This window comes from Pyricularia pennisetigena, chromosome 1, assembly GCF_004337985.1.
Source record: "Pyricularia pennisetigena strain Br36 chromosome 1, whole genome shotgun sequence".
Taxonomy (NCBI): domain Eukaryota; kingdom Fungi; phylum Ascomycota; class Sordariomycetes; order Magnaporthales; family Pyriculariaceae; genus Pyricularia; species Pyricularia pennisetigena.
The window spans coordinates 2,321,986-2,344,630 of record NC_043740.1 but is presented as its reverse complement, the minus strand read 5'-3'; the positions used below and the strand labels follow the sequence as shown (position 1 = coordinate 2,344,630).

Sequence of the window (22,645 nt, the reverse complement as noted above, 5' to 3'; positions counted from 1 at the left end):
ATCTAAGCTGCAAAACGATGAGACAGGGTGTGAGAAGCACCACTTGAGCAAGGAAGATGTAAAGTGCCAGCGACGATGATACGGTGCCTTGATTGGTATGCACAATGAGGTCAGAGTGCGTCTTTTCTTGGCACTTTCTTGGCACGAAAAGAGAGCCAACGAAACGACTATAGTCGCTTTTTTTTTTTTTTTTTTTTTTTTTTGAAAAAAAAAATCACTTCTCGCGGGCGGGGTTTATGCTCAAGACTAGTGATTGGTCCTAAATCTGCAGGCAAGATTTCAAAGCTTACCGCGACCAGCAAAGTGAGGGAAGCTAGCCAGCATTACATCGCAGAAATGCAATATCACGGGTAATAATGCATGGAGAGAGATGGAATCTTCCGTCCGGACCTGGATGAGGCATGTGCTGGAGCCATCGGTCCGGTCCTTTCTTCTTGTCGAATTTGAACACTGGCTGACTGACTTTTTTCAGTTAACATTCATGGGGCCTGACTCTTTTTGTTCAGCTTCTTTCTTATGTTGTAGTTTTAAGGGTCCACGAGGCCCAGAGAAGAAGAAAAAAGAATCATTTTTAAAGAAAAAAAAAATCTCCATCTCAAACTTGGTTTGCACGTGGATTGTGGGTGCGACCCACCTCACGGATGAGAGATCCAATTGCACAACGTTACCTCCAGAGAGATTTACAAAACAATCGAACAAAATGATGACAGGTTTTCGTCATAGGCCTCTGTTTCATTAACAACGACTAATGAGAGAGATGCCCAAGCAAGCGGATGAAGCACCACAAAGCAATCAACGAATAAGAAGGATGCAGCTCTGCACCCTGCCAACACCCCACCGCCGGGCAGCACTATGACATCGTTTTGCAGCAAACGAAGAGGGTCCTTTTCCAGAGCCGAGAACATGGATGTAAACAAAGGCGAGGGACTTGGCGGGGGGATGGGGAACCAAAAAAAAAAAGAAAGCATTTCGTATAAAATAGCCGAAATTTGACGGACAAAGTTTCCGCAAAGCGATTCCGCACCCAAAAAGCCAAGGGTATTTTTTTTTTTTCCACCGTGAGGACCCCTCGAGGGCTAGGCCCGACCGCCTGTTGCCGAGAGGAGGCTGGTCTCGCTGCATTATGCAGGGCACACAGCCGCTAGAGGTAAAGCGGTTGGCCCCAAGGGGTTTGTTGATGCCGTGTGTCCCTAGCGGTTTTGTGTTGAATCTGTTGTTTACCTCTATTTTTGGTGTCTCAAAAAAAATCCTCACCGCAATCTGATACCGCAGAATGGGCCTGACTTCATAGTGCTTGGTGGGCACAAATTGAAGAAGATTTATGACGCTGAAGTGACACTACAACACTTCACTCCATTTGCAGATTACCTAATGTGGGTGATACCGAATGTAGGTACCTGACTGTAGGTACAACTAGGTTTGTGTACCTCGCGGTCCCTGTCTTCCAGGGTTACAGATGCGACGAAAAACATGAGAAAAAAAGAGCAAAAAGACAAGAAGAAAAGAGATAAGCCCGAGGAACTACGAGCCAGGTCAGCAAAGAAACCGAACCGACTGGGGGCTGACAACATGCAGTCCGCATCCAGACTCTTTCTGCCGCAAGAGATCCGACGACTTTTTTTTTTTTTTGAGTTCCAAAGTACCGAGTTTGGAAATTCCTCCCCAAAGGAACCCCCAAGGGGGCGAATCTCACAGAACATTCGGTAGTCTTTGTCCGTTCCAGACCGGCCGATGATCGACAAATTGCAGGCTGGCCTGTCTGTGTCTAGACAGGTCTGTAAATAACAGGCCCCCATGGAATGGCAAACTCCGATAGAGGGTTTTTGTTAGCTGGCGCGGCCATTTGCGATGTTAGGATATTACAACGTTGCTTTCAGGTGCTTTCTTTTCCCGCACGTACCCGAGGGTAGGTTCTAGACTGGACTAGAAACTTGGGAAAAGCCAGAACTCGGCGGCAAAGACCAAAGCATGAAGTGAGCATGACGATGAGCAACACGCCCGCCCTCACTAACCCCCAAGCCACAAAAAAAAAAACCCCCTATGGCGTCCTTAGGGGTCCTACCGGATTATGTCATTTGTGCCTCTCCCAAGGTTTGGTGGAAAGCCCCGACCACCAGCATTCGACTGGCGTCACGTTGGACGTGCTCGCGCCATCCTTCCTCTTTCGTGGGGCAAAAGCCTGATCTCCCTCAGTTATCTTCATATGAATGTGCGTGCTTAAGCTCAGTCAATGCTTCCGTCATGTGTACGTATGCCCTGTACGTAGAGGAACAGGAAATAAAAGAGGAGAAAAGTCTCATAAATATTATGCAACCTACTTATCTCCCCTCACGACCTCGCAGTACGAATATGCCCTGAGGTTTTGCAGATCGGGTTGGGCTGGCCTAGTAGAAAACCCAATCACTGGACGTGGGTTTGAGGTTTAGGGGTTCAATAGGGGGGAGGGGGGTTTTCCCAAAGGGGGATGAACCAGTCTCATAGATTGCTCCAAACACAGCAAAACTGGCCAAAGTAAAATTCCAACACCCAGTCCATCACATGGCGGGACTGGCAAGTAACAAACATCACGGCTGTACTCACTTTTTTCGGTAGGTCGATGTGCAGATCCTAATAATATGCTCCGATTCGCAGGAGCTGGGCAAATCCCCGGGTAGTCCCAAGTTTCAGATCGCGGCCGAGCAATGAAAGGGGCCGGCTGATCAACAACGGGCTCCTCTATTTTGCTCCCCTCCGTGGCGATGACAGTTGCCAACACCACGTGGTTTGGCGCTGATCGGTTGCTATAATCTATCTCGTTGGTGGGTGTGAATTACCGATAGCTTTGCCACGAATTCCCCGAATTTACTAATGGAAGATCACTAGAATGATGCCAGGAAAAAGGTTGGGAAAAAAATGGGGGTCTTTACTCCCCGGAGATTCCGTGCGAGCCTTACGCAAAAGTCTGAACGGGCTCGGGCTTCTGACTTGACGTCCGAGTAGAGTCGGTACTTGTTCCCATAGCCCAATCTCCGCATTTGCAAACGTAACATGGCGATATGCAACGGCAGTAACGGCAGTTACATGCAGGGGCCTTGTAACTAGTGAAACTGCCAACAGAACAGAATCTCACTTTCATGCACAAAATGCAAATGAACCAAAAGTCTTGTCATCAAAGTGTTATCGATTCAAGTTTTTTTCCCCAGTCATCTGAATCAAAAGGTATCTCCGTAAATGACCAAACGCCACAAAAAGGTATCATAAAAAGAAATCATCGCTATTTTCCCTGTAATGCAACCAACCAGTGTACAATGTCTTGAAATCCATCAGAGATAGGACCAGTCCAGCTAGTGGAATGATGAGCGTACAAGAACGCCTCGCTTGCGATGTAAATAAAAGGAAAATGGAGAGAGAAAAAATGGGTAACGTCCGGCCCTGGACAAGCCAGGTATTGAAATGAAAATAACGAAATCGATTCGTGAAAAATCTTGTCCATGCCCCCCAGAGATACAAAAGTACCTTCGGACATGTCTCAGCAGATGAGCGCTTAGGCAAAGATCGACGTCATTGCCTTGGCAGAGCCGACCCAAAGGGCGGGGCGAAGCTCCAGCGCGCAGAATATGGTATGCAAGCGATACCAAAATAGGAAAAACACGACTTGAGAAAACCAATGAGCTCTGACCATGACGTGCAGTGTCGTCCTAGCCAAACAGGCCAATTCTGTTGACGTTGTGTGATGGTTTGAACAGAAGCTGCCTATGCAATTTGATTACTGTGGCTGTGAGCAAATGTCACATGTTTTGTTTTTTTCCCACAGGAACCAGATTACAGACGAAAGTGGCTTTTGGCGGCCTCTTCTCCCCCAGTGGACAACATTTGTTGTTCAACTCGAGTCATGTGTCGCTGTGTCCACCTATCAATCCCCTCTCGGGCCCTTCCGAGAGTAGAAAGGGTGCGGTTATTGGCCTGTCAGCGATCGACTTGCCAAGATGCCAGTCTGCCACGACTGGACCGGATTGGAGAGTAGCGAATAAGGCAAGAGATGTCATTGCCAACCCGGTCCGTTGATCGGCATCGTGAGGATGTAAACCTTGGTCGCGTTTCAAGTGTTCACCGCCGTCTGAAGCAGTCGGGGCAATTGTACCGTTGACTGCATCGAGAACAAGGTGTCACCGAGGTCGATGGTCTTCTGAGCCCTTTATCATAGGCGGTGTCGGGAAGAGCCCATCGCGTCGGGGAACTGTACTTCGTGCCATCCTCCCAAAAAAATGTCCTTCTCTGATCTCCATGTGATTGCATATCAATCAAGCCATCCAAGCTTGTGTATATTGGACTTGTTGAGGTATGTAGGAACGGAAGTAACGATGGCGAGCAAGCCGTGTCCGTGTATGTGTATGCGTATGTGTCCTTCTTGATCCAAAACAAGAGACGTATGTTTGTTGAAGTGGATCATCATGCATATCCGACAATCTTGGCACACCTTGCACAGTAGTATATGCCGGTGCCGACTTGGATCATGCCATTCGTGGCAGCATCGTCGGTTGATGTCAGCTCTGTGGATTTGGCACAACGCATGCAGCGAAGTACCTCGACGTATGCGACAGGGTGAACAGCGTCCATGCTGATGCGAGTTGAGGACGAAGAAGTAGAGATGTCGGAGTCGGAGGAGGTCGACGAGTATGTGTGTTTCTTGGACGGCCGGGCTGTCCGTGTAGACATAGCGATGATGCTGATGTGTACGCTCAAAGCGAACACTACCAGATATGTGTCGTTAAGGGCTTGAGTTTGCTTGAAAATGCCTGATCTAGTCGGCAGATGAGAGCGCGGTAGGATGCAATCCTTGTTGCTGGTTCGAGATGTTCAAGTATCGTTGGGTTTGGACCATTAGTGGATCGAGTGTTGCAGCGTCTTTTAATAACAGAATCAACAGTGTGCGCTCTGGTCTTGGGAGGATTTCTTCGTCTTGAGTTACTGTTGGATATTCAACTACCGAAGAGATTGGAAGAAGATAAAAAGTAGTTGGGGTTGATTCGGCAGCTGGGTTTGTTTTGACAACAGGGCCAGTGGTAGAGGAGCGAAGTTGTCTTGGTCTGATGAAAGAGTGGGAGGGCATACAGGTATAATATTAGTAGTACTGAGAGAGGAACAGCCGGGTCATCTGGGTAGCCCCTGTCCCTGCACGTTGACTTTTTTTTTCGACTTGTCTAGTCCAGGGAGAGGGGTGTGGCACAATGAGTTTCTGCGACGGGCTTCTTCTACAATAGACTAGACCTAGACCTTGGGGGTGAGGGGGGTGTGTGAACTGGAAATGGATGGATTGTGTCAAGGTTCCGCCAAGCCCAAAGTGGTGGGTGGTGCGGGTCTTCTCTGGCCGGGCTTCGCAGCACGAGCTTTCGCTGCTTTTGCCTGAGCTAAAGCTCCGTCAACTCCGCTTTCGCGATTGATGCATGTACTCAGCCTGAGAGAACACCGTTTGTAGTCTTGGCGCCGGACTATCGTAATAAACGAGTCCTGTTTTTCAAGCTGGCATCATCGCTGCGAATGCAGGACGCAGCCTCTATAAACCCCATACAGTCTCAGCCGGCCAAGCTGCCTAGCAGGTGAATTATCGCTACTTGTCACAGAAATACTATCGTGGGTTTTTTTGAGCAGATTAACAAATGGGGGGGTGCGGGTGGCTTCAAGCGCCCTGGATTAGTCAAACAAAGAAAACGCCTTAGGTAGCGACACAGTGGCTTATGGCTTCATTTCTACGGATACAGTAGAATAGAGCTTGACAGCGGTCGGTGCACGGCGTCTCTTTTTACTTTCCGCAAACAAAAGCGGGGAGGGAGCGTCTTCTCCAGCCTGCTGGTGGTTGTACAGTACGTACCCAAAGGGGCATGGGCGGCAGCAAGCTGTGCATTGGGCGTTTACTTTGTCTATTTAACTTTGATTGTTAGGTAGTGTCATATGCATGTAGTCAGGATTATCTCCCTCCGTTTTCTCTAAAGGATGCTAGAAGGTATAACAACGGCCGTTTCGATGGGCAAGTAGAAAAACGTCCGTTCGTCGGAGGACGGTACTGTAGTCATGTTAAGCCAATCATGACCGTCGGAAATAATGCGGACCTCGCCCCGCACCCACGGCACCTGCCATTTATTTGGTTTGAAACATTGAGATTGATTACGTTCAGAACGACTATGGATGGAACCTCCCTAATGGATAGCACAACCTACCAACAACTGACGCCCTGTTCCCACTGTACCACTCTCGTGGTAGTTGCTGTAGTATCTGTAGTACCGGTAGACTGGCGGTACTACCGCTGGTATACCAGCAAGCAGCTTTTACATAAGCACGGCTGGTGTCTTTCTTTCTCACAAACGGGTGGAAGGAAAATCTTGCCAAGGCCCACAGAGTCCAGCGTTACTGGCTCCGTGTCACAGGAGCCAAGCCTGAGCACAAAAACTGATCTGGCCCAAATCCCCGATCCCCATGCTCACCCGTCACTGTGCCACTGGCACTCTCTGGTAACTGAAACTGCCCACGAGGCCGGCTGATGGTGTGTTTCTTTTATATCCCTCAGCCCAGCATGATGAGAAGACATATCATCCAGTGCGCTGTTTGCGTGCCTATTGCTGGGCATCTGGGCATATTTTGAAAGCCCACGACAGCGGTTCTGGGCATGCTACCGGTAATTAAAAATACAATACCAACAAAAAGAATTACCGACGTCAGAATCGACACACCATGCACCACAAATTTCTAGATAATCGCACTAGAGGATCGCCAGTTTTGAAGGAGGGAAAAAATGCCGTACAGGACATTCATCTCGATGTGCGGATATGCGGCGACCTGTGAAGTGCGAATGCCGCAGGTGGCATGATAAGATGGGACTCTCTGCCTGCACCCCGTCCTGCCGACGATCGACCATCGACAATTGCAAATTATATGCATTGCATTTAGCATGCGAATCTCGATGGGAAGCGGAGAATCCTCTATGTGGCGGATCGAATGCTGGGTCCTTTGCCATGCAGTCTTGTGGGATTTGAATTATTCCCTTCCAACAATCAACAATCTCAATTAGCGGAACACACATTCGCCATCACATGTTGAGACATCAACACCGTCTAGGACCTAAAATACGGTACATACTCATCCTATCCATCTTGACAATGAAAGCTAAGCTGCCCCGGAGACTGTACCAAGAACCTAGAACTTAGACTGTTGCCACCTCGTGCTAATTAAGTGCACAATCACTGTATACCATAGCATGCATCTAGAAATGTTACATTCGAGAGGATCACACATAGCGCAGGTTGCAGTCCTAATTCGAACAGAACTTATGGACCTGTCTAGACCTCTTGTTGGTGCCACAGCATTATTTTCTGGTGCAGAACTCCCTTTTGTGTTGGAGAAAAAAAAAAACACCCCTCGACTCGCGTAGAGGGCGATGCGCATGACCGACTTTTCCATTCTCTTCTTCCCCTCCTTTGAATATTGGGTTTATTTATTTCTCATCAACCAAAGGGTCAGCCTGATAATAAATTAGATATTGTCCCGCATTGACTCTTTCTTTTTGTTCTCTAATAAGATTTGACCACGCGTCCTGTTCATCCTCCCGGCGGTACCGATAGGGGAAAAAAAAGGTGACTGTCCAATACCCTGTTGTTTTGATCACAAACAAAAAAACAAAAAAATAGAGTCACCAGTCCAGCAGACCTTGCGGCACCCTGCAGGTTGGTGTTGGGATTCCAGCCGGTATCTCCACACAATTTCCGAGCTGTGATTTCTTATGCTGAGCCTCCTTCTGACTGCACGGCTTCTACGATTGACTGGTATTAATGCATGCCCGGGCGGGAGCGCAAAACGGAAACTAGTAAGCATGCGACAGAGCCGACGATCGATCGCATCCCGATACTTGATGAATAATGATTGAAGAGACTCTTGAAAGGGTTTAGTTGCCCTGGTCTTAGCATAGCAGCCTAAGGTGGTGGTGGTGCCGATTTCTGTCTTCGTGTTTTTTTATTCCTGCTGCATCGAGAAATCGGTAGCGAACAAGAGAAAAAAAAAGTGTGCATTGTATTATTGAATATCCCTTTAACCACATAACCCATACCATCCCTACCGCGACTCCGCGCATTAAAAGGAATCCATTATGAAGACTTAGGCAATTGCTATCAAAGATCCATGTCCCGGGCAGCACCGAACAAAATGACCAACAGCAATCTCCCCCAGCATTGGGCAGGTTGGGTAAAAATCCGCGGAATGTTCTCCTACCTCTGGGGTCTGTCTAAGCCACACTGCTCCATCCCTGATGGACATGCCCATCTTGGGAAACTTTTGGTTTTGTTATCAACAAAGGAGTGAGTAATATATGGATGGACCTGCTCAAAACGTTCTATAAGTGATTGCAAGTTATAGGTAGATTGCTAGATGGTCCTTATCGAGACCCACGTTTGAAGAGGTCTTTTTTTTTAGTTCATGTTGGCTACTGGGGGCTTGCCGTTATGAATCAACGCGTATCTGGGATAACAAAAGGCATTTGAACGAGTTGCATCTATGTACAACAGTACACCGACGATCCGAAAACATGATGTTGATTCTTTTGTGCTGGTCCAATATGAGCCACCCCAGTGTCTGGCCAGTCGAGAACATTCGGTCTGCCTCGGCGCCTAAGGAGGGGTGTGTTTCTCTATTAGCTATTAGCCTGCCAAATTAGTTGAGACGCGCAATCCACCCGTACACTTACTTTCAATGGCAGACAGCAATTGCCCCCCATTTCCCTTGGGGGACGCAACAGGACATGATTGCCTGTCTCATACGAAAACTAGCCAATCATCGGATGGGATGCGACGGCAAACCCCAACAAAGCAATGGGGTAAAAAAATGACAAGACGACTGTTTGCTCTGTGCCTTATCATGTCCAAGGCCCTTGAGGGCTGTTGAAGCTGAAAATTCAGCGGCGGGTGCAGTCCCGTCCCAAATACACTGGTTCCAGGGTTTTGTCCCTATTACCCAAACATAGAAAAATAGGGGGCGATATAACCATCTGTTTCCAGCTAATCTGGTTATATCTTGGACTTCCTCCGTGCGTCCCACTCCCCGAGACTCGGGATCTCCAGCGATCTTTTTCGTGGGTTTTAGCGCAACACATTGCATATGTAGGGCTCATATCCCATCCCACAATCTCGATGAAGGAACACATCTCATCTCGATCGCAAACGTATCCAATTCTTTGATTTCGCCCTCGTCTTCGCCGTTCGCGATCGATGGTTTGATTGCGTCCCCATCCAAACTATTCCGCTTTCCATTCCGCACGCCAAACATCAATGCGGTGTTCCGTTTTTATTTTTGTTCCCAACCTGTTTTCATCGCAGTCCTGCCCTAAACCCCACTCGCCTAGGCTGTCTCGGCTGTCAAGACCCCATATATTTCCTGAAGAACCCTAGGTACTCGTACAATTTCTTGTTTACTCGAGAGTGTTTTGAATACAGCGCCTTGTGGATGTGGCGACCCCTAAACTACTATGTAGACAATATCTTTGATCGATATGTCAAACGCAATTGGATCTCGATGTTTTATTTGGTTGCACTTTACATGCAGCCTTGGGTTAAAGAGCCGAGCCACGCCACTCGGCGCTAAGAACTAAGCCACGGGGAAGACGGGAAAAACGGGACTTTGCGGGAAGTGTGCATCGACGATGCTTCGGGTTCCTCGGGCCTGGTCACTGGGACTTTTTTTAAGGAGCACAGTATGTAGTAGAAGCAAAAAAAAAAAAAAAAAAAGTGTGCCTGATTATCTGCCTACTCGGTACTGAGTCGCACCAAAAGTGGCTTTTTAAGCTAATCTGTAGCGCTGTCTCTTGTTTATTTTTTCTTTTTTCTTTTTCTTTTTTTGCCTTAGCTCGGTTTTTGATCACGAACCAAGGCCACGCCACGCCTTGTGCGCCTATCTTTGCCCTGTAGGTGACAACAAACATCTTCTCCCGAACGGAGGAACACAAATCGACGATTGTTCGAAGCGTCGTCCCAGCTCTGGACTCCCGACCTAGTTCTATCTAGTCTAGATCAAAACTCTGATGCCACGGAGCCACCCCCGATTTGGCAAGTGACAGGCCACGTCCCAACTCCTTCCGTGAAAGATGATCAGCTATGGTGTGAAAGTAAATGTGTGCTATTTATTTTATCGAAGGCTGCTAACGGAACTGGCCGCGGCTGGTTCCAAACTCCCTTGACACCATCATAGAGTTCGTCTACTTGCGTCCTCCGGCAGCACCCTTATTTTACACATTTTGACCTTCTTCTTTCATCCTTTCATCTCATGATTTGAGCGGCTTGCGTTTGTCTTGTATACCCCGATGGAGGGGCCAATGAAAAAAATACAGTGCACTATGCGCACACTCTATCCAATGCCCGGGGTCTCATGATCCGACAGGATACGGCAGAGATGCGAAGCGAGATGTGGTCGCGATAACTATTAACTGATTAACCACGAGATACCCTGATGAGAACTGGTTAGCTAGGTAAAGCTACCTGCTGCCGAGGATCCAGCATCTCTGGTAGGTTACCAAACACCGAATAATGCCTAATATATGAGCTAGGGAGCTGGGTATCATCAACAGTTGATCAATGATTGGGTGCCAATACCTTGCCAGGCTCAAGTATGTTGAACCGAGCTAGTCTTGTCAGGGGGGAGTTGTTGGTCTGGATTTGGGATGCAATCACGCCACCTGTTCTGGCACAGAAAGCATATTCACATATTTGCAACCCCCGAGGCCGAATTAATCTATCATGAGTTGAAGTGACAAAAAGTAACACCGAGACTAGGGAACTTTTGTTGCCTGTCTGATTCTATTGAGGGGGAAAACCCCGCGCCGGCGGACAGGACGGGAAATTGCGGGGCCCTTACCTTGGCTGCGGGATTTGGTCAAGCCGACTAACTAACAGGGTGAATTTCCTTCTCATTCCATCTGACCAAGAGCTAAAAAAAAAAAAAAAAAGACAGAATTTTCGCAATAGTTCCAGATAACCCCTTGTGTGTTGGTCTTGGTCCCTCCAACAAACTCTCTCTGTTTGGCCTATAGTCCTTGCAAACCAACCCCTTGAATTATCATCTTTATTAATGCATTATCGTTTCCCACATTGTTATCCTCGTTGCTATTCTGATGTGCGCGAAAAACGGTGCCCTTTCCTTGTCTCCTTGTCGCCGTTTACACTGCCAAACCGTTTTCCTCAAATCTCCTTTATGTGAAAAAGTACCCACCGATCTTCCTTATTCACGACAAATAAGCTGTTTATCTGCATAGCTTCTGGTTGACCTAAACCTGGCAATGCGCGGGTCTTGTCATTTATGCCAGGTGTCCCAGAGGATGGGATGACGGGGCTGTGGCAGCTGCCTCTCCCTTTTTTTGCTTGTCTGGTATTAGAAGAACCATAGGAGGTAGATCTCATTCACATCGGGGGGGCAATGGAGCACAAGAGATCGGAGACGATAAAAAAAAATTTAAGAGCAGCGAAAGAGAAAAAAAAAAGTAACATAAACACAAAAACAGATCAGCCAAGCGCAGGGTCCAGTACGTCAGCCCCAAGTTTCTATCCTGGGACGAGTTGGGACGAACAATGCAACAGCGTTAAAAAAAAAAAAAAAAAGAAAAAGAAAAAAAAAAGCGTCGGCCTCTCAACGTGTGTCCGAGTCGGGCTTTGCGAGATCTTGACCGAAACCCACCCCAACCGCTGAGATTCCAGTAGCGGTACGCGGCTGGCGCCTCTCCACATGCGGAGTCGTCTCATCTCTCATGTTTATTCTGAAACAGGCGCGCGGGCCGCGCGCGATCTGCCTTCCCTTTTTAAGCCACCGATACTACTATCTTTGGGCTCTGTGTGGGGGGAAGCTGTGTTGGACATGACTCGTTTCCCCAAACCGTGCCACATCCGCCCACATGTTATACCCTCAGAGGTGCAATGCAAAGCTGAAAAAAAAAAACCAGAACAAAAAAAAATTCCTCCTTAGTCAGTCATTCGCATTCTCGACGCGTGGAGGAGAGTCGGACCCTTGAGCTTTCCGGCACACTTTCTTTGTTTCCGTCTCTCTTGTCAAGGGATGGATGTTCTCCAGTGGGATCTTGGGCCGGCACTCCTGCAGAAATGTAAGTTTGTCGGGCGTGTTGCGGGGGTTTGATAGACAACCAGTCCGCAATGAACACCAAGCTGCCCCTTCAAGATGGGGTCAAGTACAGGTGTGTATGGAGACTCTAAGGAGGGTCAGAACTTTACAGGGCTTGATCAGCTCCCTGCGAACCAACATCTCCGAGGGATCCTGATGCATCTGGCTCGAGCTGCTCAATCTATCTCTTGCTCGACTATCGCACTTTATTATATACATGGCAACCCAATCTCGGTTAGGACCCTTCTTGTGGTATTTGACGAACAACTGCCAGTGGTCGGCAGTTTGAGGTTAACAGCGTTGTAATCTATCTACTGGGTTATAAAGTTGACAACAAGAACAGCGCGAACCGAGATAAATACAACGTTACATCTTTTTTGACTGAACATCAAAATCTACGGCGGTGGAGACCACCCATCCCCTATCAAGGCTCCGGCGGTGTGGCCGGATGCTTTCACCGTCGGAGCTTTTATCTCAAATCGCGACGACGGCAGCGAGGTCCCCAAAGCTTTTTTTTTTTTTTGTTCTTTTTCTCATTTTTCATCTTTGGAAGAAAGAGTGCTATGAATAGTGACACACTCCACTCGGAGACAAGCTTCCCCTTCCCCTAGACGGCGTGAAGCTTATAAAGCCCGAGATGGGACGAAAAGGAAAGCCCAGGTGACCAAGCGACTTGACGAACCCCAGCGTCCGAAATAAACAGCAAGACGTGTCGCGAAAGACATGCCGGCTGATCTTCGACATGTGTCTGCATCAAATTGAAATGGCCTGACAGGAGACTACGGGGGGTTTTTTTTCCCTCTCGTGAGTCTAGACCTTAAATTCCTCTGTTTAGCAGGGTTACTCGATTTGGTTTTCCCCCCTGCCCAGCCAAAATAATACGGCGCCTCGCCCAGCCAAAGCCATGACTGTCGCAAATATGGGTGCGCTATTTGTGGCTGAGAGAGGCGTGCCCATAATTCATCCGTTCTTTTGTCTTATGTGCATTTATTATTTATCCGCAAGCCGACACGATGTCCTCCTTTTTTTTCTCGTGGTCTATTTTTTTTGTATCTCTTGACATTCGCTCTCACCCGGCCATGCAAGCCATGCCATACCAAAGCATAATTTTCTCGTGCACGAATCGGGGCATATACGCGCGGCGCCAGAATGAAGCCTGCTTGTCGCCTTAAAGCTTAAGTCGAAGAAATAGAGGCAGCCAGTCGCAAACTAGATGGTTCTACACTATTTTTGCCCGTGCAACGAACTGCAGCTCAAGACACAAATCGTGTTCGTTTGGTCAAAAGTTTATGCTGTGTGCAATGACCAGGTGGCATAGCAAACGGCTTGGCCTTTGTTTTGCAATTCGAGAACCAAATAATGCATTTGTAACATTATGGCTTAAAAAGATGCGCAAATTCTTTTCCCACCTGTAGCTTTCGTCGAGACGAAGCGTTGGATAGATTGCCTAGATGATCTGGCGTCGCCGAGAAGGGGATATCGGTGCAATTGTTAATATACTCGAAACCTGAGTCGTCGATATCAATATGCTGCGGGTTTCTACTGTGCTTCACACAGTTTCTCGTCTCCCCCAAAGTTAAAAATTACAAACAAACCAAACAAAAAAAAAGGAGCTTCAGCCAGGGGAGAGCTGTTCTTTTGCAAGACGTGATGATCACGACATATGCCTCCTAAGCGCCCGGCCATGCCACAGTCATCCATGGAGGTTTTTTTTTTCTCCCCCAAGCGCCACCCCTTCCCCCCTTGACAGCGCAACCTTTCTATCAGGCGCAGTCAATTTGTCCCAGACACTTGGGTATGGCAGGTCAAACAAACGATTCGGAAAATCTATTCGCCCTTACTCCAAGGTTTTTTTTGGGGGCCAACGAAGAGCCGCTCCAATTGCGCAGCTCCTTTTGGGCTGAGAGGTATGGCACATATGTGAAACTAGACTGCTGCGTTTATATCACTGTCCTGCTCTTGGCGTGGCCAGGCAAATGGGATTCTTCCTTTGTGAAAGATATCATCTCAGAACCGTAGAGCATCACTGCCCTTTGTTTGTGTAGACATCAACCCCCTACTCAGTAACAGTTGCCGCTGGACGTAGACATGCGGGTATGGGTTCAAATTGCTTTGAAAAGTGCTGCTTCCCACGCTCGTAATAGGCGCAAGCTTCTATATACATAGAAGTATATTCGACAGTCTCATAAAACTATCGCAAGTATCAAGAGATTGCTAGTGATTTCCCCAAACTCAAGCAAACTTCAGGACGTTGCGTGACAGGCCTCTTATCACCTTCGAGCATATTCCATCTGTAGGTGCTATCTTAGGGATACTAAGCTCGCGAACACCAAGGACTCGTCGGCGGTTTCGTCAAACTCTTCAGGCAAACCGTAGAATAGCAACTGACATGCCTCTGGAAACCTTTGAGCTCGTAATCCCTATAGAACTTGTCACAGCGGTACTGAGCTTGTGGATTTTTGACCCGGCCGTCTATTTTGGACTTGGCCCCCAGAATCAAGGGAAGTGCGCGTCAGAGCCAGAGCTAATAACCCATCAGTCCCCATTGATCTTGTACTCCTCACAGGGCAGTCTAGTAAGAAACATAGCTGTTGATGATGTATAAAAAGGGAGGCTCATAACCACAAGGAATCTAGCAAACTCTGGATTCAGTATTCGGCGAGTGTGTCTAGGGGAACAAGAGCAATGGTACCTAGCTGCCATGCTAAACAGACTTGGATCACCATCCTCCATGCAGGTGACCTTGTGGCATGTCCAAGTACAACAGAAGATGAATCTTTGATAGCTGCCGTGCGAGCGCCGCAACAGCTTACTTTTGGGGATGGTACAGGGACACGACCATGAACACAACGTTGAAATCAATCCCAGAGACAGAGGCTCTTTAGTCGCCAAAGCACTTCAGTCGTCGATAGACTTGCACGTCAAGACCGGTTCTCATAATGTTGAGCTTGGTAAAATGGTTAAATAGTTACTACAGCACTTTGTGCTACTTGTGGATGTACAAAGGAGACCGCAGCAGTGGTAGTGACGAGAAAATAAACATCCAGACCATCCGGAAACTCCGTTGCAGTCCTGGTTTGGGGAATAAAAGTAACAAAGTCAACCTGTGACACCACCTTCAAAACATGAACAGAAAGAAAAACACCAAGCAAGTCTTCTTCAGACCGTAATCTTTCAGGACCCCCGGTAACAGATACCTCTAAACTAAGCAAACACCTTTTACCCAGCACGGTATGAGAAATGATTTGCTGGCTCCAGGATGACCACCAACGCAATAGAGACGAAACTCCAATCTAAAAGACAGCAAGTTTACGCTAAATTCCAAGAAGCAAATTTTGATAGAAAAATTGACAAAGAGAAGCCAGTGAGGAGGTGTGGAGGTCGGAATTATGTGTCGGGTGCATGTTCAGAATGCAAAAGCCCAGTTGATAAGTAATTGTAGTTATGATGACCGACGCGAGAGCCGGTCTTGGTGCGGAAAGGGTAATATGGTTCGAGATCTCGAGTAGGGTCGAAGTAGATTGTACAAGGAAAGTCGTAAAGTCGTACAGACAAAGTCAAAGGGCTGGAGGTTTTGACTGTCTGATGTAGGGCGCCAAATTGACGGAGATGACTGATGCTGCCTGCCGCATCCGGCCTGAGGAAATTTGGGAGTGTTTGCGCTGGTATGTTGTGGTTCGCAGTCCAGAAAGCTTGGGTTGTATGTCATACTGTTGCTGACCAATTCGACAGAATCAGGGGCTGTGGGCAATCTCGCATGGTACATTGTATCGAGAGCTTTTGGTACCATCGGGATCCGCCAGGTCTCATTCCATGGGCCTCGAATCCCATGGCCTGATCTGATATCCTCGGGTGAGGTGCAGGTACATATTCGACCGCATCCTTCGTGCCCTGAACTTCAGCCTACATAACAATGCAGCACATACATCCATTCTTCTTCTTCTTCTTGTCCTCTTTTTCCTGAGTGGGAGCAGCAGGCGTTTGTTGGAGCGGTGAGGGGAGCCCTGGGGCTGGGTTACCTCTGGATCCGGGGATCGGGCTGATGGGCGGTTCCTGGACCTTGGGTATCGTGGAATATGAGCCAGTTCGTTGTTGGCGGAGCGAGTTCTGTCGGATGGAGGGACTTTTGAGAGCTTCTGTTTTGAGAGGCCAGTCGGGGGCTTGTGTCTCGTCTGTGGGTTTTTCGTTGGCCTCATCGTTCGGCGGGGGCTGGAGAAGCTGACTGTTTCTATCTGGAGGAGACAAAAGACCGTCGTCGCTGAGCGGCCGGAATTCCCTGTCATAGACACTACCAAACTTGCCCTCGCGCTCCCACTTCTCCTGCTGCAATCGCTTGGCCACCGTTGGGAGAAGCTGCTGGTCTGGCGGTAACCTTGGGTCCGGCTTGTACGCCGAGACCATCCACGGCGGGTCGCCCTCTGGTTGCTTGTTCATAGGTGACGAAGGTGCAAGCTCACGGTCGCCTGATCTCGTGGTCGGCCGCGTCGCGGTACTACTGCTCGACGAATCCTTGCGAGTGCCGCCTCGGGTTTTTGGTCTGCCGTTCGCCCCTGTCGCCTTCGTAGGCCCCGACGTTTTCCTAGCTCCGGCTGGCTTCTTGGGTGAGGTGTCGGTTGCCGCGCGCTTCGTCTGCTTCTGGCCTGGAGTGACGGCAGACGACGCTCCCGGTTCGAGTTTGGTGCTGGCACTACTGCTCCTCGCTCGCGTCCTCGGCATCTTGATGCTTTCCAACTCGTCTGCGGGACTGCTCTCCCTCTTCCTCGCAGCTGGTGACTCTCGCTCAATGTAGTCCACCGGTATTGGTGCCGGGCTGACTTTGGCCACCGGTATCTTGGAGCCGTTTTTTGAAACTGGAGTCGATGTCCAATAATTGGACTCCATTTCGTCGGCGATCTCTTCGGGTAACCTCAAGTCCCAGCTGGGAACCTCGATCTGCTGAGCCTTGGTCTCCCCATATGCTTCTCTTCCACCAACAAGGGTCGAATTCTTCCTTGATCTGGTCGCGCCATTTGTGGATTCACTCCGGGTCCGCGAGCCGTTCGCGTGCACTCGCGGCCGACTGCGTGAGCGGGAACGATTTCTCGAGGTGGGGAGAATGATTCCTGCGGCTTGCAGCTCCTCGCTTTCTATCCGAGCCAGCTTGTCCCTGTGAATCCATTTCGAGGCCTCGTCGGTGCCTGATGAACCGTCGCTCGATGAGCCATAGTCGCCGTTCGCTCGCTTGCCGTTCCTGTGGCTGCCAGAAATCTCCCCGATGCTTTCTGATGGACTCACAGCCCTGGTACCACCACCGTATGACCGGTATGCAGTCGATCCTGGCATGTCGCTTCCGTAAGTAGAATCGACCCCGAGCCCGATCTCTCGGCTTATTTTGCGGGAAATCGGCGCGTGCGAAGAGTACGGGTTTGAATTTCCGTTTTGAGAGATCAGCGGTGATCTTGTCTGGCTGTTGATGGATGCATGATTGGAATTCGTGGTGGGCGTCTTCTTGAGTGCCATCGGATTCTGGATTTTGGAGAGGAAAGACGAACCGCGCGTGTTAGTTATTTGTTGTTCAAGAGCAGGAAAATGCAGGGCATATCCCGGCAGTCGAATTTCGGCCCAAGTACGAAGTAGGTATACGGATACTGCATTGCACCAGGTATATCGGAGGGTATAGCATAAAGCAATGCGGGACACCCGATGGGATCAAGGATGATGCATCGATTATTCACATACCTCGTCATCTCCGCCAGAGAAATCGTCCCAAGTATCGTGATATCCGTTAGTGCTCAACTTGTTGCTGCCGTGGACGACGCCATGTGAACTGCTCGGGGGAGTGAGAGCAGACGAGGCGACTGTCGGCATAGCGGCAGTCGCCATGATGGATTTCCAGGGCCCAGACACGCAAATTCACGTGGCTGCCCAGGTGCGACGGATGCGCTGGGGCCACCCTTTTTTTTTTTTTTTTTTTTTTTTTTTTGGAAGTCTGCCTACTGGGCTGGGTTCGGACGTTCGAGTCGGGATTCACAGTAGGTACCGACTGGACAGTGGCTCGTGTTGGTGATTGGATGGAATGAGGCGCCGCGGGACACCAGTGTCAGAGTAGTGCCGTTTCGGACAAGATGATGAGGTGAAGAATGGAACGAAGTGCAAATTAGGCCTAGACACTGGCGTCAAACCGGTCCCAAGTGCTGTAGTGTGTCGATCTGCGCGGGAATTTGAACAATTCTTGACGTGTAGTTTCCAGTCGCAGACTTGTTAAGGCAGGTAGCAGAGCCTGGTTGACATTTGCCAGAGACGGGGTGATGTTGATGTCCTTTCTGTCGTAATTAGATTCTTCAGTTTTTTTTTTTTTTTTTTCTCCTCCTCTTTAACTTTCTTTTTGGTAACAAGTGACCAGCTCGCGCGCGTGCCCTTTCCCCAGATCAACGGGCCGATCAAGGCGTAAAATGGAAATAGAAATAGCAAACGAATGAATGTCTCGGACGATCTAAGTCAGCCCAATGACATGACAATGCAATTAGAAAACACACACAAAAAAACAACACAAAATATGTGCCTGTCCAAGACGCGACAGTTCTGTCAATGGCTGGCTGTGAAAGATCTGTCGGCGAAAGGAGAGAGAAATGGCAGGCAAGCTGGGACTCACAATAACCTCCGAACGCCTCACCAAAAACAACGGCCCATGTCGGGTCAACCAACGGTGGTAGGGAACTCCGCTCTCACTCCTCGTCCACCCAATCCCCCAAGCGGACCCTTGCCAAAGTGGACCCACAACGAATGGACGTTTAAATTGCGACGCTAGTTTCTTTTTTTTACTTTTTCTTTTTTTTTTTTTTTCTGCCTATAGTTTGAGGGGAAACATGGACGGACGGACGGGATTTCAGCCACCCAGCCCCCTTTGACAAGTTGGAAAAGATTCAAGTTGCAAAAGAAAAAAAAGCACACAGATGCGCGGTATTCTCCTCAGACCTAGGGCTTTGCTGTCACAGACATGCCAGGCTTGGGGGTCCTCACATTTGATTCAGGAGTACAGTATTACAGAGCACAAAACTATGAGCAGCATCCATCCGTACCACCGGCAATCGCCGATTGCATTATCTTTCTTACTGGTTGAGCAGTGTGGGGTCTTTTTACATCGCTGTTGTGCAGGTCCTGTTGCGTTGCCGAGCTGTGACAAACCACGGTTCATGTACGCATGGACATGATCTGGATAGGGGGTTGAGTCGATGCATAACGAGCAGTGCCACCTCGCAATGGAGCAGTCCTGATCAAGAATACGGCTTGGAATACTGCACAGATGTTTCGAGAAAAAAATATTCCGATTTGCCTTTCTGGCAGGGCTGTACTGCAACAAACAGAGCTGGTTGACTGATGCTTGAGCTTACCTAACCTTTTAACTTATCAACCTACCCTATCCCTGCACTCCGCCAGGTTCTGATGCAAGAACCATTTCAACCTCTACACGCCAGGGGCGAAATGGGATTCCTTAGCTGTGAATGGTCGGCATTCCACAAGTTGGTCAGCCGTCGCGGTATTTCCGGGGCCAACCAGGACACTGAAATCGCCCATCAAGATCCCGCGAGGATTGGAAAAGTAACAAAAATCTTGATGACAACTATTAAAGTCGAGAAACGCCGCCGTTTCAACGACGGGTTGCGCCGATTCCATTCAGCCCCTAGTCGGTCCATTTGCCAAGCTTTGTCAGGTTCTGTTAGTTCTTGCTTTTGACATCTGTCTTGAATTTATGATATATTTCTTCACTTCTTTTTTTGGCACCAGCCTTCATTTCATCTTTGACGGCAAGCACCGTTCAAAGATCCAGAAAAAGATCTGAGCACGCGACTCACATGTGCAAACGCGGCCCCGCGATTGATAGCAGAAACTCTGTATTTACCTGGCATTACATTACGTCCGTCACTTGTGGTGGATGGGGAGTTCTTTGTCTCGGGAGTTCCCATTTTCGCAAGCCACGGTCTCATTCCTCGGCGACCAGATAGATTAAGGGACGAAGAAGAACAGAAACTTGACACCGGCGCCCAGATTCCAACTGCGACAATTATAGGTTTCTGTCGTTGCAGAACCTTGTCTTCCCCTCAAGCGCTGGAGACACTTGTGAAGCTCGTTACTACCTGCGTCATTGAAGCCATGTCACATTCAGCTTCACATAATCAAACCCCCAAGCTGGCCCAGCTTCGGCGGACAAGAATCGTCTGCATTTCTGATACCCACAACCATGAAGTAAAGCTTCCCAAGGGGGACGTCTTGATTCATGCTGGGGATTTGACAAATCAAGGCACTTTCTCCGAGGTAGGATTCATCATTGACAAAGCTGCAGTCGACATCGGCGGAGACGAGACGAGCAATCCAGGTCTATACATATATGCTGATGTATATACTTCCCTGTAACGCGCTCAGCTTTCCAAAGCTGTCAGATGGCTAGAAAGTACTGATTTCGAGGCCAAGATAGTCATAGCTGGTAAGACTACGGGCTGCCTTTCTCTGATATATGCATAGTTCTGCCGCTGTCAAAGATCAAACCTGCTCTGGATAAAATCTCGCTAAGATCCATACTCGAAGCAAAGGAAATCATGATATCAGCTTGGATACTGAGTTCTACGAGCAGTATGGAACGTATTTCCATAATCAGCGCCTTGAATCGTCCGCTGACTGCATCGACCTATTCAAGTCGAGCCCCAGCATAACCTACCTCTGCCAGAGCAGTGCCAAAATACGGCTCTCGAGCCCCAGCGGGCCTCGCACAGAGTTTACCGTCTTTGGATCTCCATACAGCCCACGGAATGGTCTTTGGGCCTTCAGCACGCGCGATTCAAATTCGTCTTCTATTCTGTCGGACGCCACGACCGTGACAAGCAGATCTGGCCCAACGCATCGCAAAAGCAACCGCCCCAGCGAACCGGCAGCTTCATTCGGCCCGTCGGCCTCAGAGCTCTGGGACGCCATTCCTTTGTCGGCAGACATAACTGTCACGCACACGCCGCCCCATCGGCATTGCGACGGGACCGGCACGCAGCGGGGATCCCTAGGCTGCGAGACTTTGCGTCGAACGCTGTCGCGCGTACGGCCTAGGCTTGCCATATGTGGCCATGTTCACGAGGCCAGAGGTGCCGAGATAGTGCGCTGGAACTTGAATGGCGATCCTCAGTCCTCAGGAAGGAATTACGAAGAGACAAGTGTCACAGTCTGGCAAGATACAAGCGGGGTCGGGAACAAGATGGCTCTTGTCAGCCTGACGGGTGATTCGAGAAAGGGGAGAAAAGGGCTGGATAATGACGGCGTCATCGGCGCGTCGTTGAGCAAGACGGATGGGCCTCTGTCAGCTGAGGAGACAGAAGGAAGCAGCGAAGCCCGTGATGTCCTTGAGATTACCAGAAGCGGCCAACGCGGCATTCTGCAGAACCCGACGCCCTCCGAAAAAGAACTACCGGTCTTGGCTGGCAGCATGAGTCGTCGGGAAACGTGCGTGGTGAATTGTTCCATCATGGCAAACAGCTACCCGCACTTGGGTGGCAAACGGTTCAACAAGCCGATCGTGGTCGATCTAGATTTGCCTACATGGGAAGAGGTCTAGATTACCCAAATGTACAATACCACAAGCAACAAAACGCAAAACGAAAAGTCGATAAGCGCCCGCACGAAACTCCCAACGAAAAGACGTGAGCAAGTAGGCGTCGGTCACGAATATTGACTGCGGCTTACACCTCCATTCCGGATCTTTGTATGTGGTTTGCGCCCGATCGACCACGTCATACCCAGAACCCTGTCGGGGCTGAGCCTCTACGCGGGGGTAGGACGCGTACTCGGAGACTAAAAATTTCTATGCTTCACCATGACATCGCACTACTGGGGCGCAAAGGTTCAACTTTCTTTGTCGTCGCAACGCAAGCCTCTTTGCCTCAGAGGCCTCCGGACGGCAGGTGTTCCCCAGTCTAGACTAAAAGATAGTTGCAGGAGGGGCAGTGTTCTATCCACTCCGATTTTCAACCAGTCATGATCGGCTATGATCGGATTTGCAACTATTAAATCGATAGGATCAAGATGCTAAGAAAAGCAAAAGAATATAGAGAAGAAGCAAAAAGAGGCCTCGGACCACGAACGCACTGTGCTGAAATCGCAGCCACCAGTCAAACAGGGAGCCGAGGCCTATAGTATACCCGTGAGTCATGAACACATGTCTTATACGAGTGGTTTGAGGGAAGGCTTGCGGGAGACAAAAGGTTGTGTAGCCACATGCACTCAACCTATATTGGTAGGCATGTAAGGTATGCTGCATATCAGCTGAAGATGAGCCCCGGTGAGTCCAGAAAGCAAAAGTATTCTTGGTATGGTAATCAAGGCGTATAGCAATAAACAACGTTGATTCGATGGCGAGAACCACATCCCATATGGTCAGGCTCGTGAATTTTTCATTGACTATCACTCATAGGGCGCTTCCACAGTACTCGTTCTGGACAAGACGAGAGGTATGCAAGGCATTGTATCACACAGTCACAGGCAACTTTTGGCGGCTGATAAAGAGGCT

The 22,645-nt window shown here is 49.0% G+C and overlaps 3 protein-coding genes across 3 annotated transcripts; 1 reads left to right on the top strand and 2 right to left on the bottom strand.

The window, feature by feature from the left end:
* Positions 1–4,428: 4,428 nt before the first annotated feature.
* On the bottom strand, positions 4,429–7,123 carry PpBr36_07258 (uncharacterized protein; the record flags this gene model as incomplete). The annotated part of the gene is made up of 2 exons (XM_029894396.1): positions 4,429–4,730; positions 7,111–7,123. 2 exons carry the CDS (start codon positions 7,121–7,123, stop codon positions 4,429–4,431), a joined length of 315 nt encoding a protein of 104 aa, XP_029748746.1.
* An 8,900-nt stretch (positions 7,124–16,023) lies between these two features.
* On the bottom strand, positions 16,024–17,982 carry PpBr36_07257 (uncharacterized protein; the record flags this gene model as incomplete). Its single annotated transcript, XM_029894395.1, has 2 exons — positions 16,024–17,625; positions 17,839–17,982. 2 exons carry the CDS (start codon positions 17,980–17,982, stop codon positions 16,024–16,026), a joined length of 1,746 nt encoding a protein of 581 aa, XP_029748704.1.
* A 1,953-nt stretch (positions 17,983–19,935) lies between these two features.
* On the top strand, positions 19,936–22,056 carry PpBr36_07256 (uncharacterized protein; the record flags this gene model as incomplete). Its single annotated transcript, XM_029894394.1, has 4 exons — positions 19,936–20,412; positions 20,521–20,581; positions 20,688–21,688; positions 21,880–22,056. Coding segments are annotated over 4 exons (1,716 nt in total), but the record flags the coding sequence as incomplete, so codon positions are not given.
* Between the last annotated feature and the right edge of the window lie 589 nt (positions 22,057–22,645).